This window comes from Ursus americanus, chromosome 2 (genome assembly GCF_024610735.1).
Source record: "Ursus americanus isolate L20-20 chromosome 2, mUrsAme1.1.p, whole genome shotgun sequence".
NCBI classification, from domain to species: Eukaryota; Metazoa; Chordata; class Mammalia; order Carnivora; family Ursidae; genus Ursus; species Ursus americanus.
In genome coordinates, this window is record NC_142128.1 from 84,705,029 (window position 1) to 84,729,118 (window position 24,090).

General features: G+C 42.1%; 1 protein-coding gene across 5 annotated transcripts in view; it reads left to right on the top strand.

Annotated features, from left to right (window-relative positions):
- C2H1orf21 (chromosome 2 C1orf21 homolog) overlaps positions 1-24,090 on the top strand; it is a 219,440-nt gene that overhangs the window by 58,239 nt on the left and 137,111 nt on the right. For 4 of the 5 annotated variants that reach the window (XM_087858378.1, XM_087858380.1, XM_087858391.1 and 1 more), the window contains exon 2: positions 21,536-21,754. In XM_087858378.1, coding sequence (XP_087714504.1) covers positions 21,661-21,754 — 94 coding nt within the window. In that variant the 5' untranslated portion in view covers positions 21,536-21,660. Of the gene's footprint in view, positions 1-21,535; positions 21,755-24,090 lie in introns of those variants that run through there. The other variant, XM_087858383.1, reaches the window with a different exon arrangement.

Below are 24,090 nucleotides of genomic sequence, written 5' to 3' on the forward strand. Positions count from 1 at the left end.
AAAGTCTTAAAAAGTAGCTGTGAAATAGCCGACCCCCTCTCCCACATTAGGAACTCCCCTTTTATACATTCTCCCATATGGTTATTATGTTGGCCCCAATATTTTCCTGCTTTGGGGGCATCGATGAAAATCAAGCACAAATGGTTACCTTGCTGGGATTGCTAATACTAAGATTTACTGTGAAACTCTTTCAAAATGATGACCAAAAGCTCCATGTCTTTCTTGTTCCCGTTATATTTCAAGCACCTAGAAAGCTCCTGGCACACGTTGGGAGCTGAGTAAATACCCACTGACTGAAGCCATAAATGCATAAATATATAACATTCAGATTTGGGGACATGATGAGGACCATTCGTTTTGGGTTTTCGCCATCAAATTTTTAATACCCCGTAGAAACACATCAGAAAGCTACCTAATTCTCTGTAAGTGTGGAGTAGATACATCCTGGAACCTGGCTCTTACTTGAGAAGAGTCGTCAGGTTAACACCTCATCTCTTTTTTTTTTTTTTAAGATTTTATTTATTTATTTGACAGAGATAGAGACAGCCAGCGAGAGAAGGAACACAGGCAGGGGGAGTGGGAGAGGAAGAAGCAGGCTTATAGCAGAGGAGCCTGATGTGGGGCTCGATCCCATAACGCCGGGATCACGCCCTGAGCCGAAGGCAGATGCTTAACCGCTGTGCCACTCAGGCGCCCCAACACCTCATCTCTTTTCATGGCTTTCTACTTAAATTTAACTACTTCTTTCATTAACCAAATTGGGTCATCTCATCATAGCAAACAGTTCCAAGGCAGTATGAAGAGTTTACTTAAGAGATAGAAACTTGGTAATCTTTGGAAAGGTTATGATATGTTTATATTCATTCTCAGTAAAGATAGTCCCAGTCTTCCTCTTTAGAAACAGTTATGATAGCAGAAGTCCCAGATTTGACATTTTTCATGTTAAAAATTCTCCAAGCATCAACTCAAACCCTACCTTCTGCACAGACTTTCTGGAATCCATCCAGGCACGGATCTCCTCTGCTTGGTTTTATGCCGGCCAGATCACCCAGCTCTTGTATTACAGTCTCTGACTTGCTCATCTTTTACTCTCCCATGATCATTCCACTGGAGTGATCATCTATAGATTTTTATATGTCCAGGTATGCCAAATCTAATGTTGGCCCACAACAGCAGTAATGTTGACTGAAAGCGCATGAATGGTTTGAGCATTTGAGTAGAGGAAGAAGACCAGACCAGGCAGAAGTTATCTGGGGCAGCTTTCTGGAAAAGGTGATGATCATTTGGTTTGACCTTATCTCCTGCCATATAATTATGATAGCACTGTGGCCAATATTTGAGAGTTGTAAATAAATGCCCCATAAGAAAAGGGTGTTGCCCAGTTAGAATGGCAAAAATTAACAAGGCAGGAAGCAACAAATGTTGGAGAGGATGTGGAGAAAGGGGAACCCTCTTACAATGCTGCTGGGAATGCAAGTTGGAACAGCCACTTTGGAAAACAGTATGGAGGTTCCTCAGAAAGTTAAAAATAGAGCTACCCTATGACCCAGCAATTGCACTACCGGGTGTTTAACCTAAAATACAAATGTAGTGACAAGAAGGGGCACATGCACTCCAATGTTTAGCAGCAATGTCCACAAGGAGACGAGAGGCCCTTCAACAGATGAACGGATAAAGATGTGGTTCATATATACGATGGAATATTACTCAGCCGTCAGAAAGGATGAATACCTACCATTTGCATTGACATGGATGGAACTGGAGGGGTTTATGCTAAGTGAAATAAGTCAAGCAGAGAAAGACAATTGTCCTAGAGTTTCACTCATATGTGGAACATAAGGAATAGCACGGAGGACATTAGGGGAAAGAAGAGAAAACGGAAGGGGGGGTGGGAATCAGAGTGGGAGATGAACCATGAAAGACTATGAACTCCGGGAAATGATCTGAGGGTTTTGGGGTGGGGTGGGGATGGGTTAGCCCAGTGATGGGTGTTAACACGGGCATGTGTTGTAATGAGCACTGGGTGTTATATGCAAATAATGAATCATGGAACGCTACATCAAAAACTAATGAAGTACTGTATGGTGACTAACATAATAAAAAAAATAATAAAATAAAAATTAAAAAAAGGATAATACAGAGTTTCCATATACCCCACAGCCAGTTTCTCTTATTATTAACATCATCCATTAATATGGTACATTTTTCACAATTAATAAACCAATATTGATATGTTAAAAAAAAAGAAGAGGGTGTTGCCGCATAAAGCAGCAAACTATGAAGATATTTACAGATCTTCTGAACTTAATGCCTACTCGTAGGAAGGAACTTTCGGGTGTGACATAGAAGTGGCGAGAATTATATCTGTCATCTTGAAAGTTGATATATTCAAGATGTACTTATTGAACAAAAATGAGTCAAACTGGTTCCCTGCTTTCAAGAAGCTCATGCTTCATAGGCTCTCACCAAATGGACTGTAAGGAGCTCTGTTGTGCAGAAGCAAGCACAGTGCTGTGCGCAGCAGGAGGGAGGAGGCATGGATTCCAGCTGGAGGTGGACAGAAATGGGTTTTGCCTGGATTCTGTCTCTCATGCCTTCTGACGTGGGATTGACCTGCTGCAGGCAGTGCGAGCTCTCTGCCATCATTCACATGAACCTTGGTTTGGGACCTCAGTCAACTGAAAGCTGCTCTTCTGGTTCGGCCCAGACTCTTCTGGACTCTTGCATCTGCTCACGGTTCTTTGGAGCCTCTTCCCTGGGTATCTTGCCAGCTGTCCATGTGCTTGCTTCCCCCGTGTTCAGTCTGGTGTGTTATGAGCTGTAATACAGATAAAGGGAAAGTGAGATGGCATCAGTTTTGAGTGTCCTGGGGTTTTTTTTTATGGGAGTGAAGCTAGGTAGAAAGCCATTTTTATCATTTAATGCCATGTGCACTTCCTGATACACATTCACTTCGTAATGACAGCTGTCTTCCATCAGGTGTCTACTGAAGTGCTTGGTATCCTGGCCGTTGGTTTGTAGACATTGCTTCAAATGCTCAGAACTATCCTACAGGGGTGGATGGTGTTTACATCCATTTTATAGAATAGGAAACTGAGGTTTAAGAGATTAATTAACTTGTGTTGGTCTCATAGCTGATAAATGGCAGAGCCTAATTCTTCCCTGGCCTGCCTGATTCCAAAGCTTAGGTTCGTCTAACTGCCCCATTCTGCCTCTGTAGGTGGGTCTCCTGTTCCGGCCTTTATGAACTTTGGCTGGAGGCTGAGGTGTTTGAAGCCTGGGATAACTGATCCCAGTAGAGGAAGTATTACTGTTTTGTGGTGTGTACAAATTATTCCAGTGGTGTTTGCCCTTTCGTCTGTCTTCTGCTAATATTTGCTTCTCTTCAGGAATTTTGATAGAAGATTGACTGATAAGATTGATAGGGGAAAAGGTTTGTCACAATCTCCTAGTCATTCATTCATCTCTGTTAGGTCCCAGTGGGGAAACAAATAAAAGGAATTAACATATATACTAAAGGACTTAACATAGAGACTGCTAGGTCTAGACTATTTGAAGCAGTAACTATATATTATGCTTGGCACATGTGTACTGAATGGTAAATGGATATGGTTTTGACTGCTATAATTTGAAACAACTCCAAAAGTATTTCAATTTAACATCTTCATTTGTTTATACTAACTCTGGCTTTTACAACAATCTGGCTTTTTGCCAGTTATCACAAAAGATTGGAAATTTTCTCATAATAAATTCATTCATTTATTCATTTCTAAATACATGCTATAAAAATAATTTTGAAAGAATCAAACTTAGACTAATTCAGAGCGTAAGGGCGTTAAAGTTTATGCCAGGAAACAAAATGATAGAATGCTGGAACTTCACAAAAAATGAGAAATTAGCTCTTGCATAAATGAGTTTGCAGTAAATTAAAAAAAATAGGAATCAAATAAATAGAGTGGTATTTGTACTTTTATTAAGTCTGTCTGTTTTAGAGGTAATTCTGTCAAAGGTTTTCCCATTCCTCGAATAAAGTTGAGTGTATGGTTTTTGTTTTTCAAGCCCAGAATCTTGGTAGCATTTGTATTTACTTAAACATTATTTAACTGCCTTCCGTGTATGTTGCATTGTGCTGTTTGTTACGAAGTACTTTTGTTTCTGCATCTTGATCCCTTTCTGGAGAACATTGACATTACAGAGACTTTTCCAGGGTCCTCAACTTGAAGTGTCAGCTTCTACCATCTTCCCTAGAAGAGTAGATTACAAAGTGGTCTGGGGAGTAGTTTATTTGGTAAATAGCCTTGACATTCAAGAAGTTCACTTTAACAGATTGGCTCTGTTTTTCCAAAATCTAAATTGTTCCTGGAGAAGGTGAAGGGTAAATCAGACTCTTTTAAGGTTTGCCTGAACGCTTTTAGGTCAAAGAGCAAAAACTCTTAAATCTGTATCCTTAAGGAATTGATGCCGGTTATAAAAGTGCCTCGTTTGGCCTTGTGCAGTATGGAAAGGACTGCCTGCAGCTTTCCCTGTTTATTTCTCAGTGACTGAATGCCTTTCCTTTCCTATAAAAGGATTTTATGACTGTTTGTTGTGCTGTATGTTGGTTTAAGATCCCGAAGCTGCCCTAGGATTGGTACGGCTGGTATCCTTTATTAACACCTTCTCCGTTTTTGGATTCATGTTATTTGGCAAACATGTGTTGAACATCCTCTACGCATCAGTCAGTGAGTTGGGGATGGACTTTTTTTTTTAAAATGAGTAAGAGTCCCTGCATTTGTCACTCACGGTCTAGTTCCGGAGACACACATAGGAGGCTGAGAGAATGCAGTGAAGAGCTGAGAGCACACGGGGACCAAGAACCACCAAAGCTTTCCTAGAAATCCTGCGCTTTTGAGCAGAACGTAGAGGATGAGTTGCCCTGGCCAAGGAGAGCGTTCATAAGAACTTTTGCATCCATCCCCTTCTCTTTTCCTTCTTCTTTCTTTCACTTTTCCTTTGGCTGCTTCCAGTTTCCTCAGCCTCCACAGCTCCCCAGCATGTCTCTTCCTCACACCCCATTTCTCTTCAGCTCTTTTTGTTCTTCAGGACTTTTCCACATGAGGGGCTCTACGCACAGCCCCCTCCCAGGAAGCAGCGAGGAACACAGTGCAAGTGGGCGCCCTGACAGAAAGATTTCCTCCATGGTAGACTGGTAACCATCACTGCTTTTCTTTAGACATCCAAGGCACAAATTTAATTCAAAATCTTGTTGGTAGGTAGTGATAGAAATAGATCAGAAGTGGGGGGATTAGCAAGCGGTGGGAGGAAGTCACTCAGTGAGTCCCCAAATCCCAGCCGTCACTCTGCTCATTCAAGCAACTGCTACCATTGTCAAGAGAAGCAGGATCCCTCTACTGGGTGTTTATGTCCAAATAAAATGCAACTTCCGTAGACATTCAGTAGAAATTGAGCTGTGGGGGTGCCAGCGAGAGGTACTAAGGTCAGAGATGTTGTAAATACCATTGAATAAGCTCTGACACTCCTATTGATTTTGTTGCTCACTAAAACCTCCGTTACTCTCAAGCAAGGGAAATCAGATGGGGTGACCACCCCCCTTTTCTAGAGGTAGCCCTTCCTTTCTTCCCCACACACGGCAGGGGGCACCCTATATCTGGATTAGCTTTACTGGCATCTAGAGTTGTATTAGCGGCGCCTTCTCAGACACCAGTGAAGACCCTGGCAGATGAACAGAGCCCATTGTTGTGAAAGGCTTTGCAAATGGTAACGTGGTGTGCAAAATCAGTTGTTTTGCATCTGTGATGCCAGCAGGTGGCCTGGATTCCATAGCCCTCCATCGCTGACATTGAGGACTGGTGTCCTTCCTTTTCTCCATCCTGTCTCCATTTACCTTGGATTTCCTGTCTCCATTTCTTCCCAGAAAATGCTGATGCTTGCATGTCTGCCATCATCCGAACATCACTGCCAGAGGCAGCATTTTCAGTACGAGCACCTCACCTGACTCCTGTGACCCACGAGCACCCACACCATCCATTCTATTATTGGCCAGACCTTTTGCTGGGGACCTCAGAGTCCTCAGCCAGCCAGGGCTTGAATGGGCTTGCTCCCTGTGTGCACTGCGGTGGCCTTGTCCATCCAATGGACTGCCCTAATGCCAGTGGCCAGAACTCCCCAATGCCTTGTACACTCTGTCTTTGATCTTCTTGACAGATCGTTGTTGGTATCCAGCTTCTAATAGTGGGTGGGTTGAGTTAGAGGGAAGGTACTTCTCATTGGAGCAGTGAGTCTAAGATTTTTGAACTTAAGCAAGCTACATAGGCAACCACCTGATCTGGAGTAGCCTCGGTCAGTTTGGGTCTCTCTCCTAAGACACTGCTACTGATAAATCGTCCTGATCCTTGATGCTACCCAAAGATGTGTCCTGTCGGTGAGCCCGTTTCCTGCACAACAGCCAGAGCCGTCAGCCAGCAGTCAGCTAATGTTAAAAAGAATGCAAGTCTGGCTGCTGCATTTCCTGTCTTGTAGATTGATGATCTTTGGCTGTTTTGCTGATGTCATGGTACATCTGGTTTTTTGGAGTGACTATAACAAGGAAGGAGAATGGTTAATCTAGCAAGAACTCATTATACCACGAATGATGAAGGGTGGCTTCTGTTTTTTTCCTATTTGATTTGTTTGCTTCATTGGGGAAAACAAATGATTATGTCACCCTATAGAGAATTTCACTTTCTCTTTGACATGCAAATAAACAGCCTCCCACATTTCATTTTTTTTTGCCATTGCTGGAATGGTTGATTTAAAAGACACATTGTTAAGCTGCTTTCCTATATCATGACCTGCACTACTGGGTAGGGAAGAAAAACGTAAAGTATGTATATTTTTTAAGAAATGAGGGACCCTTCGATACAAATGCCCCTAGAAGCCCAGGTCCATTAACGAGATGGATTTGATGACAAAACCAAACTAAATAAGAGGGAGGAGGACATGAGTCTTCATTGAATTTCCTGTAATACATCTTGGAGATGAGGATTCAAATCTCACTAATGCATTAAAGAGGACATCAAAGAGTCCTTTCTCCTTCTTGTTTTCATCTGACAGAATGTTCCTGGTAATGGGTACATTCGTTCATTTCCACTAAGAACGTGTTTTGGTATATAAAACACGGGAGGTGTTGGTTGTTAGAGGGTTACAGATACTGGTAAACTTGGATTTTCCCAGGCCAGATCCCAGTCGGAAACTTTATGGCCACTAGTCTCTAGTCATGTATACATTTACTATTTCTAATCCTTGACCCTGGGCTTTTGGAGCCAGGCAAAACGTGTTTTGTTTTGTTTCCTGTGCTGGCCAGTATGGATTTGTGATTAGCCAAACCCGATTTGAACAGCAGTTTGCAGGCCCATGTCTTGGGGGTATGTGGATATTATTGGGCCCTTGAGGGTATAGATCAGGGGATCTTGACTTTCTGTTGCTAGGTTACTGAACCCTGAATTACTGAGCCCTGAACATAGCATTTGTGTTCTAAAAATTGTGATTTATGGTTGAAAGCAGCTGCTGCACGTATTTTGGGGGAGAGTATGGTGAGATGTAAAATAAATAAAACTAAATAGTTAGACACAGTACATCAAACAATAATTAAAAGGAAATGTTTATGGCGAATTAGGAAAGAAATTGATTCCCCCTCCTTCTACCCCCGCAACATTGGGAGAATTATTTTGCTCATGTTCACAGAACTGTTGGGCCAGCCTTTGTAGAGCCATTATGTGAACTCAGTCATGACCGAGACTCTGTAATAAAAGTCAGCTGATTCAGTTGTGGGTGCTGCAGCCAACAGTCCTGATCTAGAGGTAGAAGTGGGGGCAGCAATCTTGGATATACGTTTTTCCTTCTGTTCTTTTTTCTTTCTTCTTTCTTTTCTTTTTTTTCCCCTAAATTTCCTTTTCTATTTGTAATTTTTTATCATATAGACAAAAGTTTCTATTTAAAAATAACCTTTATTCAGAGAGTAATTTTACCAAATTATGGTATAATTATACTACCAACATTTGACCTTTTAAAACAGCCTCTAATAATCAGAAATGTTCAATTGCACTTTTGGCAAAAGTTGTATTTTTTATAACTTCTATAGTTCTCCCATCCTGCACACTTCTGTTTTCTAGCCAACATGTCAGGTAACAAATATTTTCTAACCTTCTGCTTTGTGCCAAGAAGTGCACAGGATCAGACATCAAAAGCATTGAAAAAGTTAAAAATGAATTAGGATGCCAAGACAAAAATGTACAAAAATTAACAGTCTAAATAACAACGGCACAGGAGATGTCCCAAAGTTGTGTGTATGATTCTTTCCTGAGTGAGAGAGTTAAATGCTGCCTGGGGTGGGGGTGGGGGTCCGTAGAACAAGTTAGACTGAGATGGAATGCTAACTGTGGACATGTCCCAACATGGGTAGGTGATGAATGGTCATGTGCATGCCTGCTGATGAGCTTAGAGAAGGGGAAGATCGGTGTGGCTCGGGGCAAGGTTTCTTAGAGGTGACAAGACTTATTCTGTATCTTAAAGACAGGTAGAATTTGAATCACAGGCAGAGATTAATGGGGAGGGCTTTCTGTCTGAGGTGAGACCATGACCACCTGGGAAAATAGGTCCATGGCGTCGTAGCTGGAGACTAGACTGGCTAGAGCAAGGTGCCTATGGAAACCCTTGATTTCCACGAGAAGGAGTTTAACCTTTCTTCTGGATACATTCATGTATTATTTATTCACTGTGCGCATAGTTTGAACTCAGCACTGTGAAAAGCTGGGGATACACTAAGGAGCAAGACCCGTGGAAGCGATAAGCAGTTAGGAATTGAGAACATCCTGCACTGTGATGGGTGCCATGAAGGGGAATTTTCTGGTGCGCTGGGACCCTTTGGAAGGGACAGCTCACGAAGACCAGAAGTTAGTCAGGCAAAGGTGAAGAAGAGCTTTCTAGCCGGGCGAGGGGGATAACAGGTGTAGAGGTGGGAAGACAAAGATAGCCTGCTGCTTGCCATTTTGAAGGCTTATTGAGTTTGTACTGTCTGCCTAGCCGTACACCCCCCCCAATAGTGGGGGAGACAAATATAGGAGGTGGTTTCTGCCCCCAAAGCACTGGTGTCTTTTCAGAGAGACGTTTAAGAAACACCAAATAATTTACTCTGGAAGTAAGATTTAGAAAAGAGAAAATTGGAGGAAGTCATGGAACGGTGTGAAATCTTCTTTCCAGAAAAGTTAAAGATGAAACAGATGTAGAGAGGTGGTATGTGAGCAGAATATTGAGGGAGAAGGGTGGTCTGTGAGACCCGCCTGATGTGATGAAGAGGACGCTGTAAACTTGGAGCAGTAGAAAGAGACAACAGTGGGGCAACAGGTCTGGGTCCCATTGGGGGAACCTCGCCCTTCAGTTTTCTTATTTGTAAATTTGGCAACCTTGACCTCAGTGGTCCCTGAGAGTGTGTCTAGCTTGAAGTCTAGGTATTTTGGGCTTAATTCCCAAGGCATTAATGAGTTCTGGAGGATTTTGAAACAGAGGAAGGACCTAACAGAAATCAGTGCATTAAGAAGATTACTTTCTCTTTATTATAGAAAATTAATGGGATAATTACTAATATATGAGAAGTACAGTTTTGTACTAAAAATTTTAATTGTGTTCTGATGCTTTTAAAACTGCTAGTGGGACCATTCTGATGTCCACTGGACATTGCCTTTTGAGTTCTTCTTTAAAAAAGCAAAAACCAAACAAAAGATAGGGCCTAGAAAAGCCTATTGAATGAGGGAGAGGTTTAGAGGCTGAGTCCAAAAAGTGATCTACAAATATAAATTTTAATTTGGATCCTAACAATTCTTCAGAGTTTTCAGGGAGACCTTGGAATTGGAAAATGTGTGTCCTTTATTTTTGTAGTACTGTTCCTAGGGTGGTCATGCAGTGATGTAATAGAGGTGATAATGGCGTGCCGATCCTTCCGGATACAGGAATACGACACAGCTTGCCACTTTTGCCTTTGTCATAATCCAGGACCGCAACTGCCTCAGCCTGTCCACCCACTGGAGGTCCCACAGAGATGACAGCTGGACAAAAGCCTTGTGAGAATAGAATGTGATCAAATCCTCAGTGTAACCTACTTCTGCTATTCTGTTCTCCAATAAAACAGTTTATCATCAAGCCGGGTATTTAGTTCTCTGCCCAGATGAAGACTTGAATCTTCCATGTGTCAGACTAGAACCGAACGTGGATCTGTTGGAGAGTGCTAATGCCAAGGAGTACTGGCTGATACGTCTTGGTGTTCAGCTGCGGTCTTCTGTTGGTGCCCCCTGCCCCCCCCCCCCCCCAGTCCTGTTGCTCACTCTCATTTTCCACTCCTGCTGAGTATGTGCCACTCTGGGTCTCTTGCTCTAAGTACATTTTGCTAGACAAGTAGGGAAGAACACCATGTTCACTAATTATGCTACTTCAAAGGGGGAACACTGGGCTGATTTAAAATAATTATTATAGAGTAGACTGCAAATTTTGGTAACATTTACAAGGTCATAATAGCTCATAGCCTATAACCCTACCTGTTCTTTAATAGCTGTTTAGTGGCTGTAGACGGGCATCAAAGCCAGGGAAGAGCTTTTACATTTCACAACTCAAACCCTACAATGTGTCACGGAGATGGTGATAGGCACATTCAGTGTGGAGTCCTGAATGAACTCAGGAGGGGCAGGAGAAGGCCTCTGCTGGGACATTAGAAAGAAGTGGCCATTACTCAGCTGACTTTGCTTTGTCCTCTGGGTCTAGTCTTTCAGCTTCTTTTTGTTTTCTTTAAAGGAGATAATTGCACAGAATGTGTTTTTGGCTGAGCTCCACAAAATCGAAGTTCCCCAAAGTCTTGTGCATTGCTTGAAAGAAGTGTGAGAACTGATGTACCCTTTAAAAAAAAAAAAAAAACAAACAATTCAGTAGGTTAAGGGATTTATGCCACCTGAAAATGATTATTTATAACTTCAATTTTTTGGCCTTGTAAGGACATCATCCTTAAATAGTTCTTTGTCATGGAAAGTTAATCAAAGATTTAAATTTCAGCAAAAACAAAAATACCTTGGTTTTTCCGACAGATGAGTTTTCGAAACGCTGCTAAACATCTCTGGATTCTAACTGAAAGTCAGAAAATGCGCGTCAAGGTCTGGCTGACTTACCCATTTTGGAATCTCTGGTTCCTAGTGGAATGTTGAGAACTAAACAAGTTCCCCAAAAATGATTGTTGAAATAAATAAATAGCATAGTTTTCCAGGGCAGATTAGGGCCAACCATACAAGTGCCAAGAGCTTTCAAAATTCCGTCATACTAGTATAATATTATATATTACTCCCTTCCTGTCCTTTAGAGGAAATATATACTGAACATAGTTTTAAATTGTCCATGATGGCTCAGTCGAGCATCTTTAACTGTAGTCCTTGTGATGTACTGAAGAAGTCAGCCGTCTAGGCAGTTGACCTAGGGCCTGGGGCTTGGGAGAGCTCCCTCCCTGAAAAGCCCTGGACATCTCTTTGTGAAAAAAGATTTCTAAGAGAATTGATTAGTTCGGCATCTATTGCAGACCTACTGTGTGCCCGATCTATACCAGAGGGAATATAGAAAGGAAAAATTAGGACATGGTTGTGACCTTGGAAATCGGCCCGGTGAAGGAGACAGACACATACACACATCACAGCAGCAAGATGAGTGCTGCACGTCATCAAGCCTGTGGCAAAGCTTGGGAGAGCTCACTGACCGTCAGTTTGTCTGCACTCAGCAGCCTTGGCCTTCAGAGCCCTAGGATGAGCCACACAGAAGCTGACCTCCCCACCTCCAACCCGGCAGAAACACGGTCACTGCTCAGGACTCCCTTTGCAGGCGCTGCTCACGACCACGAGCTTCTCCTGCTACAGCTCTGCTGTCTCTTGGTTCTGGTTCTGTCTGGGTTTCTTGTGTCTGCCTGCTTTCCTAAGAACTACCAAGTTGTCTCAGTTAACGTCTCATCTCTTTCCATTTCTCCTTTCTAGTCTCTTTTGCCTCTCCCCCTTTCTTCAAGTTTATTGCCATCCCATTAAGTAATAATGATAATAGTAATGATAATGACAGTAAGAATCACATATCAATTGTTTACAAATTGTCAGGTGTTGTCCTAATTCACGCATTTTTTCCCCATCTTGTAAGTAAGCACCCGAGTCACTGTGAAGTAAATAATTTGCCCAAAGCCACACAACTCCTTTCCCTCATAAAAATCACAGAATATTGGGTATAGTCTTTGCATCTCTACAACTTTTGTGGCAGGTGTGTGTGTGCACATGTCTGTGTGCATGAGGAAAAGAGAGAGAGAAACACTAAGTTCTTTACCAATAAAGAGGTTTTCATCTGTGTGCTCTCTCTTAAGATTTCAGGGCACTTCCAAATCTTGAGCTGTTCTGGATAGAACTGGAAGTTTCTAGAAGGCAGAATTTCAGGCGGCCAGGGCTTTCCCTTGGGGATGCTCTTTTCAGTCAGCAGCTCTCTGCCCAGTTGGAGAGAGGTGGGTTTCCTCAATCACTGGATCACTGCTGACTTCTCAGACCTGGGATACTGTGGCCTGAGTCCGAGCCCAGGGAGGGAGAGCTCTTAGGCCAGGGTTTACACCAGTTTCTCAGGGATGATTTCATTTATTTTAGCAGGGAGGGGGGGAGAAAAGGAGGAAAGAGCCTATTTTGGGAGGGAAGAAGGAAGTATGTTTAGATTTTTGAGGGAGACACTGTTTTTCGACTTCTAGTATTCAACGCTTTTCAGAGTGTTACTACATTACTTTGTCAAAAGTATTTATAATTCTGAAGATATTAAATATATCTGTACTTAAATATTAGTACCAAACTGCTCAAAGACAATATAAGCAGGCTTTTTTGTTTTTAAATAATTCTCGCATCTGCTCTTAATGGTTAGTTTAGATAATTCCTATCTTTTGGGTCTATTGGTCCTATTTCCTTTTATCTACCACAGTAACCAGCTTAAGGCTGAGATATGCCACCTCAGCGTTAAGTTTAGAGATTGCATTGAATAAAAAATGAGGAACATGCTAGGCTTGCGTGAAAGTTGACGCTTTCTATTTCAGGGATGAAAACATGATACGTGCTTTCCCAGTGCGCGCATCAGACCCGGATCAGTGGCATTCGGCTCTGGCCCCCTCGGCACCATGAAGGTAACATTCAGATTTCCGAGGGATTAACCCAGCTGCAGTTGTGTTGTAGTTTATGGTGTTAAAAAGGATCAACGGCTCAAAACTGGCATGACATCTGTTCCACTGTCCTCCTCATCAGTCAGTGCTTACCGAGGGTCTGCTGAGAGTAGCGCATTATACTGATGTTCCTGCATCTTTTATGTTGTTGCATGAAATAAAGCTGAGACAGCACTAGTTTAATTAGATTGAGACTTCCTATGAATTTTAAGAACATCTCTGATCCCTTCTTTTCCTGCAATGTGCATTAGGTATTGGAATTTTATTTTACTTCATTGTGTTTCTGATCTGTTAGCCCTCTCTGAATGCTCGCCCTTCAAGGGCAGGAATCCTCTCTGTTCTTCATAGTGTATTTCAACATGCAGATCACCCAGGGTGTTCTTCATTGGCTAGTCAGGAAGGATCATGACTTATTGACTTAGAATAAAATCAAATTGTGCTTCTTTAGTAATTTGTACTTATTCTACTTTCACTTTCTGGTTATTTCTTGATTTTTTTTTTTTTTTTTTTTTTGAATCTTTCCCTTACCATCTGTTTTCTCTCATTTCTCTGCGGCCACCTATAGGAACCCTCTGGGCAAACTGATTCTACCCAGTGCTCCTGAAAAGTCATGTCCTGCGCCTGGCATAGCAAAATATGCATAGAAGAATATTACCTTGCATTTATAAGTGCTTTTCCAAGCATTTCATTATCTACCTAAATCTCCAGAACAATCCAAAAAAAGAGAAGGAGCTGCTATTGTTATTCTTAGGATACTGACAAGGAAATCACATAGATTTGGTTCAAGTGACATGGTGAGCCAGCAGCACAGATGTTATGCTCCCAGTCACCGGCGGCCTGGTACAGAGGATCCCCCCCATGACGCAGGTTGACAACTTCCTGCACATACCCTTGGTATTCTGAGTCTTGGAAATGGAAGGAAGAAAGAGAACTTCCAAGTCCTGGAATATCTGCCATTGGCCTTGATCACTGAGGAGCAAATCTAGAAATAACGTAATTCTGCAGAGGTTCACCCTGGTGTGGGTGGGTGACTCTAATCAGGATCTGCTGTTTTCCTCTCTTACCTTCCCAGAAATTGTGTCAGCCATGCATGACCTGTGTGAACATATAGAGGTGACACAAGAGTGCAGCTTTCAGGTGTAGAGTAAAGGCACCAAACTCTTAAACCCCTAGCTGAAGAACAATTATTCTACAAGCTTTTTTTAAAATGCTCCGTACAAGAAACATTTTTAAAATTTATTTTATTCGTTAAAGGCAGGATAGAGAAGAGGAAATAGGAAAGCTAAGCTTTGTTCATCTTTCCACTTTATACATAATTGAAATCAACACCCTCAGGCCCAAACATCATCAGTAATAATCCTCAGCCTTCATAGGGCTTCTCAGAATGTTGGGGTTTCAGACTTGCAAGGATATCCTAACTGGGTAAGTTTGGAAAGCAAAGTTTGTAAATAAATTGAATCTAGATAAAAACAAAACAAATGGCTTTTTTGTAAGTGGCAGTTTCATCCTTAGCATCCCTCAGACATATGTTCAAGTAGATCATCGAATCAAGGAGAGAGGCTCAGAGAGGTGAAGCTCAGCCTTGGTACCGAGGCAGGCATGCGTGCGATACCTGAGACCAGCGCTGGGATTCTCACTGCCACTGTGGTGCCCTTGCCGCCATGCCTCCTCGTCCCCACACCTCACTGCCCAAATCCTGCAGAAGTGTATCATCTTGAACAAGACTTACGATTGTTAACGTTTCTGAGAGACATCTCCATGCAATTATCATTTGTGGAAGTGAGAGTTTTCCCGTAAAGAAAGCAGGTGCCAAAATGCCTGTTTCTTGGACTTAATAGCATATTGTTGATTGTCATGCCACCAAATGAGTGTGAGGTGAGGAATGAATGTCTTCTGTAATGCCAGCAATTGCTGGTAAGAAGATTTGACTTTCCCAGATTACCCTCATGTCAAATGTGACATCTCTTTATGTATGACTTTCAGCATTCACAATGAAATGTGAAATGGTGTTAACAGAAGCCCAAGTGTACCAAGGCTTCAAGATTAGAAATCACTTTTAGGCTGCCTTTCTTCTTCTCCCCGCACCACCCCCCACCCAGTGGGTTGCTGTATTAACACTCATTATAGCAAAGCAGAGCAGATGGGCAAACAGACTGATTAGTTATTTATATATATATTTTTTCTTTATGGAGCTTAGATGTTGGCTCTTCCTTTAATAAAAGAAAGGAGTTTTTAGATGTTGCCTTGTCTTGATTTCCCTTTTTAATCAGAGGAAAAAAGGGGGCACTTTGCTCCTGATCTATTAATAATGTGGCTATATCCTTTTCTTAACTGCTGACTTCATAGCTCTCTGTGTACCCATTTCAATCAGAATTTGATTTCTCTCCAATCTTCGAGCTGCGTGTGGTACATTCATGTTCTTTCTGGCCTAGCATTTCTTTATGGAGCTTATCGCTTTTAATTCATTTTTTTAGAAGTGTCTTTCTTGACAAGGAAACTGTCTACAGTATTTTGGGCTTTTTCATCCAAAATGAAAAAGACTAGAACTGATTGGTGGAAAGTGAAATTATCCATAATATTATGTCAATAGAAATATTTTCCCATGTTTTTCCTCTTTTGAAAAAAGGTCAGATATCTCTTTGATCTTTCTCAAAACAGAATTTATGTACTTCTTTCCTTCCCAATTTTATAAGAATAGATTTTTCTGATGAAACCATGCTTCCAGTTAAAAATTAAGGGAAAGAGAAAGGCCATCAGCAATCCCACTTCTGGATATATATTCAAAGGGAACAAAATCACTATCTCAAAGAGATGTCTGCACTCCCATGTTCATTGCAGCATTATTCACAATAGTCAAGGTATAGAAACAACCTAAGTGTCCATCATGGATGAATGGATCAAGAAAATGTCACACACACACACACACACACACTCTCTCTCTTTCTCTCTCTCTCTCTCTCCCCCCCTCCCCAGTGGAATATTAGCCTTAAAAAAAAAAAAAGAGAGATCCTGCCATTTGCAACAACACTGATGAACTAGAGGGCATTATGCTAAGTGAAGTAAGAGAAAGACAAATACTGCATGGTATCATTTATATGTGCAATCTAAAAATAAAATAAGTAAAACTCAGAAACGGTATAGTGGTGGTTTCCAAGGACTGGGGAGGGGGGTGGGAGAAATAAGGAGAGGTTGGTAGAAGGATACAAACTTTCAGTTACAAGATGAATAAGGTCTGAGAATCTAATATATAACATAGTGACTGTAGTTGATTAGCACTGTGTTTTATAATTGCAAGTTGCTAAGGGAGTAGAACTTAAGTGTTCTTGTGAAGGAAGGAAGGAAGGAAGGAAGGAAGGAAGGAAGGAAGGAAGGAAGGAAGGAAAGAAAAGAAAAAGGTAAATATGAGAGTGGCTAGATGTGTTAATTAACTCAATGGTGGGATCCCTTTCACGATGTGTGCATGTATCAGATCATCTTTATGGAGCTTGAACACTTGCCGTGTACTGCCGTTTTGTCAATTATACATCAGTGGAGCTGAAAACAGTAAAATACAAATAAAGAGAAATCACTGGCATTGGGAAAAAAGGAGAAAAAGCCTTAATAATCCATAGTCTTAACTTATAAAAGGGCAAATGTATCACATGTATGTAATAGATATTCATAGAAAGGTAATGGGCTTAGTTGTGTATAGAAAAGAATTTTCTAGTGTTATAATGTGGAGTGTTCTCTAACAGTAATTCCTATAGTGATACTCAAAGCATTACCTAAAGAGGCTTGAGGCATAGTGTAAGGAGAGGAATGATAAACATGCATGGTTACAAATGTTTTAGTCCTTTTTAAAATTTTTGAATTGTATTTGTAAATTTGCTATGTATTTTGCCAAAAGCAGGAAAAATATCCTATAAAGATGGTCCTAAAGTCAGTTAGCTCATAGTGTTGTGGATAGGGATTCCAACTTCTAATTTCATGGTGTAGGATAATGTACCCATACAGCTCTTTGGGGAGACTTTTACACAAAGCCATGGGCAATTAATTGGATCCCATGTTTTTAGAGGTGCCTGATGATCCTAGCATATAGATTATTTAGTTTTTTTAAACTGTCCTCAGTGGGACTTGGTATTATTAGAAGATTCTATCAAACATCAAAGGATACTTCAGCTTACTTCTCACACTGTGGTCTGACTTCAGAAATAGCATGCTGTTAATAACAATATGTGAAAACGAGACTGAGCTCTGTCCAGCTTCGTGGTCTCGGCATGTCTGTCTGCACCATCAGACTCACCTCTCTAAGTGCTGTGGTTTCAGGAAGGGGCGTGAATAGAGGGTGTGGGGTATAGCAGAGAAAGCTGTGCAAAGCCAATGAGAGAACGGAAGCTAACAAAAAAATGCTAGGGTTTCTGTGAGGGATGGTACAAAGCAGAGGGAAGTGTTTGGAGCAGATTATCGTGGCAGACACGAGGGGGGCATTTCTGAGGGTCTGCTCAGTTTGAGGTCTCGGTGGGACTGCAGTCAAAGTAAGAGAATTTTCAGGAGAAATGGAACCGCGACGTTGCGTCAGGCTAGAAGAGAGGTGCAGTGCAGGGGTGTTTTAGTGATGGTTCTTTAGCTGTGGGCAGGCCTCGAGCCTGATCTCTCTTGACGTTCCCTCTCTCAAGGCTGAATCAGGTGCCTGTGGGGTGAGCTCACCTCTCTTCCTGGGGTTCACCCGCAGTAGCTCTGCCACCACTGCTGTGAAACCGATCTTTCTCGTGATCGCTTCTCTCCGAATGTTCTCCTCGGCATCGGGAGGAAAGCTGTACCTTGTGTATCTCTATATACCCCGTGCCTGCCGGACACTTGGTAGTTTTCAGATGAATGAATGATTGGACAATTGCTTACGTGCAGGATCCAGATGATGTAGTAAAAAGCTTTTCCTCCTGATCCAAGGTTAACTTTATGAATTAGACATCTTCTGCCTATTCAATGACTTCATAATCGTAACCCTCAAAATGGACAACATATTGGGGCGCCTGGGCGGCTCAATCAGTTTAGCATCTGACTCTTGATTTCTGCCCAGGTCATGATCTCAGGGTTGTGAGATCGAGCCCCATGTCCAGCTCCACACTGGGCATGGAGCTTGCTCAGGATTCTGTATCTCCCTCTCCCTCTGTCCCTCCTCCCCCCCAAGGGCAACCTATTAAAATACATTTCTGATGAAGTTGTAAAACTCGAAAACATCACTCATGGAATTACTGACGTAAAATAAAGAGTGTATGTGTTTCAAAAACAAAATCCCTACCTAGTTAGGATTTGGAGAGAACTCATATTGACCGTGCATGCCTTTAAAAAAATATAATTAAATGGAAGCTTCCTGAGCCATCACTTGTATTGGATGTAAATCGTGTCTAATCTGCTTATTAACATGCCCCTCACCTCCATGCCTGAATAACAGAGACGTCCTTCTAAAAGGTATTCTTAGATGTTTCACTTTTGTTAGTCTGCTGCAGTTTATTTGATTTTCATGTGATTTCACCTTTTTAAATTCAAGTAAGACTTTTTAATATAAACACAACTTTTAAAACACGGAAGAAACACCACACAATGCTTTTCAGGGGTAGCAAAGGATAATTCACATCTTAGATCCTTACATTAATTTCTTGGATAGTATATGAGGCTGTGAACAGGAATTTGGAATGAGGACGAGAAAAGCGAGAGGGACTCCCAGAGAGGACAGTTCTCAAATTGCCTCTGGATCACCACTGTCCTTCAGGGATTCTGTTAGGGTTTCCCATTCTCCTTCCTGTTTTCACTTTCTTTGGAAGAGGTGGCAGCAAGGAGGTTTCCCCTCTCACTTCAGCTTGCTCTCCTGTGGACATGTGAGCTTGTTTTCCCACATTCCTTTTTGAAAAGTGAGAAATTCGTTCTGGGGGCCCACACCGTTCCCTTAGGTGGTGATGCTGGAGGTGGGGCTGAGGGAGGTCTGCCCCCGAGAAAGTGCTGGCCCGTAATGCATGGCGTCCGCAGCAGGAGGAACGACCCTCAGCAGCCTCGTGCTTGGAGATGAATTCTCCCCTTCTTCTACCTTCGGAATTGAATCCCATCTCTCATTCTAATCATCTCACATTTCAGTGATGTTTCTTCAAAAACTATGATAGGATGACAGAATGGGTTTCTGCACTACTAATTTAATAACTCTCAACGGGTGCTCAAATTTGTACCAGAGAGACGTCCTTATCGTTAAGTTGGATAAAGTGAGCAAGGCCTCCTCCAGGCCCTTCACAAAGCATCAGCAGTGCCGTCCCCTTCCCTGCCCTGCTCCCACCTCCTCCCGCCAAAGGAGGGTGAGTATGGACTCACGCGCACACACTCTCACGCGCACTCTTCCATATTCTAGTGTCTTAACTCAGCCACTTCCTCATGACTGGGTGATGCTGCTGTCCTTTCAGCCTTGCAAATTTCTACCGGACTTTTAAGGCTCTACAAAATATTGTTTCCTCTTTTAATTCCTGCCCTTGCCCAGTCATAATTTCATTTTTTTGTTTGTATTTAATTCTGCATTGCCATAGATTCCTGTGAAACCTCTATCATGGCACTCCTACGCGACATTGTAGATTTTTAAAAAATGTCTCGCCCACGCACATTTCCCCCATCAGACCCCTGAGCTGTATAGACCAGTATGAATAGACCATTAAATCAAAATACTGTAGTTTTAACGACATCACTGCTAAATGTGTTTGTGTGTGTGTGTGCGTGTGTGTGCTCCATATAGCTTTAAAAATATGAAAAATGTGTTAACAAGATGTTACCCAATCATATAGAGAAACTACAAACATCAACTGTTTAGGGGATTAAAAAATCTTCCTTTTTTGTAAAACTTGACCAGCTAACCCTAACCCTATACTTCCTGTTAATGATTTGACAGAACCAGGGCTAGAAAGTAGTATGAAGAACTATGCAAAGACAGGACTAGTGTTACAGCCATGGAGTCGGTATTGCAATTTGCATTTGCGTGGCTTCATTTAAGATCATTACCTTTGTATCTAAGTTTGCTTTTGAGATTGATTTGAAATTACCTTTCAGTATAAGGTTAATTTGAAAAATTCCCTTTGCTGAGATTTTATGGTTTAAATGATTAGATTTCTACATCTATAGGTGTCCTTAGAGCCCTAGGAAGGAGGCCTTCAGCTGTGTTTTAGTTTCTAGAGCCGTGTTCCTAAGCCTGAGAAACATCAGTTGTTTGTAAAGGGGAGAGGGGCGTAGGGGGACGTGGGTGCTAATCCATACCAAGTGCATGGCCTGACGCTTCTTTTCCTCTGCTTGGGTGTGAAGAGGTAAGGGCCTGTACTACAGTGGGGTGGATGGAGACGAAGGAATGGGTAGATAATCCAAAAGAAACATCTATGAGATAGGCGTAAGGTGTCTACAAGACTGGAATGGCTGGAAAAGGATGATGAAAGAATAAAATAAATAAACAGCAAACCCCGAGAATTTGGGCAGCGACCTTGGGTGGGGTGGGGAAGGTATATTTACTGAAGATAACTGAAGGACTATCTTCTTTGTGGTTTATCCATAAATTCTCTTTCAGTCTTTGTTAGCGGTCCAATAGAGGTACAAAAGCTCTAATAAGAGGTGGGCAATCACCTTGTTTTGTTCTCTTCATCTTCCCACATCTTCTCAATCCTTAACGCATTCAGCTAGCTAAGCAGAAAATGGACAAAAGTAAGTTTGAATCCTTGCCCCCATCTCCTTCCCTTATCTTCCAAAACACGGTCAGCTCAGGTAAAATAAAATACAGAGTTCCTTACAGAACCCACTAGAAATTTATAAATTAGCCCATATTTCAGCCTGAGGAGGAAGTCCACTTCGTCCTGGAAAAAAATGGAGGATCTGAGAAGAGCTGGCTTGCAAGGCAGGAGGGGGAAGATGGAGAATTTTTCCCAGTGTCCTGAGCTGGGTAGATCTCATAAATGTGCTTTTCTTACTCTGAAGGTTTTTGAGATTCCAGAACATCAGCAAACATACACGCACTTTGTATGTAGCAAGGAGTAGTGCTCAAATATTTATTTGAATAAACAAATACGTACGTTTTTGTTATCTCCTCAAAAAGTTCAGCCATGCATTGTGCAGGGGCATGCCTTCTGGTCTTGCTTTCGGAGTGAACATCAGATGAAATTGGGCCATGTTGCCTTTCCTCCTCAGCACCAATAGCTCCCCCAGGGCAGTGGGGTCATGCGGGGATCCTAGTGCACTGCTGATCACACAGCACGAGGCACTGAGACCCAGGCTTCGTTTCACTCATTCTGATCCAGCTTTCTGTTCTCGCAGGTGCGCACATCTTGACCGACTCAGCAGGAAGGTGGATTTTCTTTGTGTTTAAAGAAAAGAAAATGTCCCCGTGTCTGTAGAGATGCTTTGCAGTTCAGCCCGGCGGAAGCTGACCGAATGAGACTATGGGCTGTGCCTCTGCTAAGCATGTTGCCGCTGTTCAAAGTGAAGAGGACGCCCAGAAAGGGAAGAACTACCAGAACGGAGACGTGTTTGGCGGTGAGTGCCGTTGAACTTGACTCTTGACCTCTTGACCCGGGCTCTTCACTTTCTCAGGAGCGAATATTTGTAGTGAGTTTTTTTTGGGGGGGGGGGAGGCTGCTGGGTAAAGTGCTGGTGAGATATGGCTCGAAATCACTGCAGATCATTTACGTGGAGCAATTGCCATAATAATTCGTACATAGAGGATTTTGAGGAGCATTATGGAGGTTTTATACGGAAGCATTTAAGTGAAGGTTTAAATAACGAGTAGGACTTAAATGGGTACATAGCACAGCAGCCACAGGGGGTCCTGGAGGAGCGCTGTAAGACCAGAAACACAGCTGTCCCAAAGTGCAGTGAGTGAGGGTTTGTAAATGAGAGAGTGAGGTGTTTTTTAGGGTTAGTAGTTACTCTTTATGTTGCTTTTTATTTGCATTTTTTCAGATTAAAAAATACAAATACAGTGAATTTAATAATCATCTTTCAACCTTTCCGTGATGATTTAAAGTGACTTTAGAATATCTAGTGCAAAGATCATAACCTGCCAACCCATGGCCACATCTGGCTTCTAAATATATTTTCTTTGGCTCCCAGAGAATTATGAAATAAAGCGCAAGGCAGTATTCAAAACTCAGGGTGTTTCACATAAAACCCCCAAATTTCTTCAGAAAATCTGGCAACACCTGGTCTGTCTTCCCTGAGGCAACAGTCAGTGGGCTTAGGTAGCAGTGGCCCCCCTCAGTCCAGCTGTGGCCTCCAGGGAGCTGCTGAGCCTGCCCTGAAGAGCACATCAATTCACATTCACTCATGAACGTTACCTGCCTGGCTGCTTACAGGCTTCTGAGTTTGCCTGGTGATGAGTTTGTCCCTTAGAAGATCAGCTATTGCTCTGGTGCCACAGAGTTAGTACAAAATTCCAGTTGGGAAGGCAGACGTAGCAGTTTTGCTGAATTGCTTTAACGGTGACAATCCACAACTGGACCCATGCGTGCCACTCTTGTGTTCAGCCACTGTCAGGTCATTCTACAGCATTTTGGTCCATTGTAATGGTTGTGCTGGTCCTTGGTGAAGAATTGGGGTGCTGTGGGAAGACTAATGCTCTGTGAAAAGTGGACTAGTGTATATGGGAGGAGGATTTTGTGTTGTGTCATTTTAGGGAAATGTATGTGTTTTCTGGAACAAATTTGCTTCTGGTGGTGACTGCCTAGAAAATTCAGAGCTGTGGAGAAGAATAACATGTGAGCATCTAAATAAAACTTGACTTCAGATCACTGAGACCAGTTTCTGGGAAAACAGTTAATTGGAACTAGAGTCATTCTGTCACCCTCAAACACTTAACTTTTGAGAGAATATAACCTAGTATCGAGGATTTGTTCAAACTAACTTCTCTGTGATATTCTGTGTCATTATCATTTTTGTAACAAAAGCTACCATTAGTGGAGCTGCCACCATATGTCAAATATGTCGAAGCATTTATACATTCATTTTCATGGTGAATTTTCACAACAATCCTGTGAAAGATGTGTCATCCCAGTTTTACATATTTGGAAGCTGAAGCACAGAGAGACTAACTGGTCCCAAGTTGCCCAGCTACAAAGCCACAGACTGAGGTCTCTCTGACTCCAGAGTCCATGTTGCTTCTCTCGATGTTGTTGCCTGGCGTCCTGCTGCCTCCCATTGGTCACTCATTCTTCAGTGCAAAAATGTATTGACTGGCCTGTACAGGATATGCCAAGACCTTTTGCTGAATGCCATGGAGGCTGCAGAGGTAAATAATACGTAAGCCTCCCTTTCTAGGACTTACGAAGAGGATGAGAAAATGTTGTGAGGCAGGATAAGCCAAGTACCAGAAGAGGAAAAGACATGCATCGTGATAACAGTCAAAGAGATGGAGAGACTGCCTTAAAAGGTGGGATCAGAGTAGGTTTCTAGAGGTGACATCTGAACCTGGCCTTAAAGGACCAGAAGAATCTAAACTTGTTGGATGAAGGGTGCAGAAAAGAACTGGATGAAGAAAGGCTAGAGGTACTGTGAGACTTACTTGAGAATTACAAGTAATCCAGTTGAAATGGAATATAAAATTTAAGTGAGAGAGAACTGGCTAGAAAACTACGTTAGGGTTAAATTCTAGAGAACTTTGAATACCAAATTACAGTCTTTAGAAAGATAGACTGTAAGAGCAAAAATCAGTGATATTCAGCATATTGCACTTGCATTGAGACCACCTAACAATCCAGTTGGTAATTCAGTTTCAGCTTTTATAGGTGAGGAGTCTTCTATTATTCTAAAGTACCATGTGTATTTGGCAAATGTTGGCATCTAATAAAGGAGCCTTCTTTTAGTCACCTATCCCT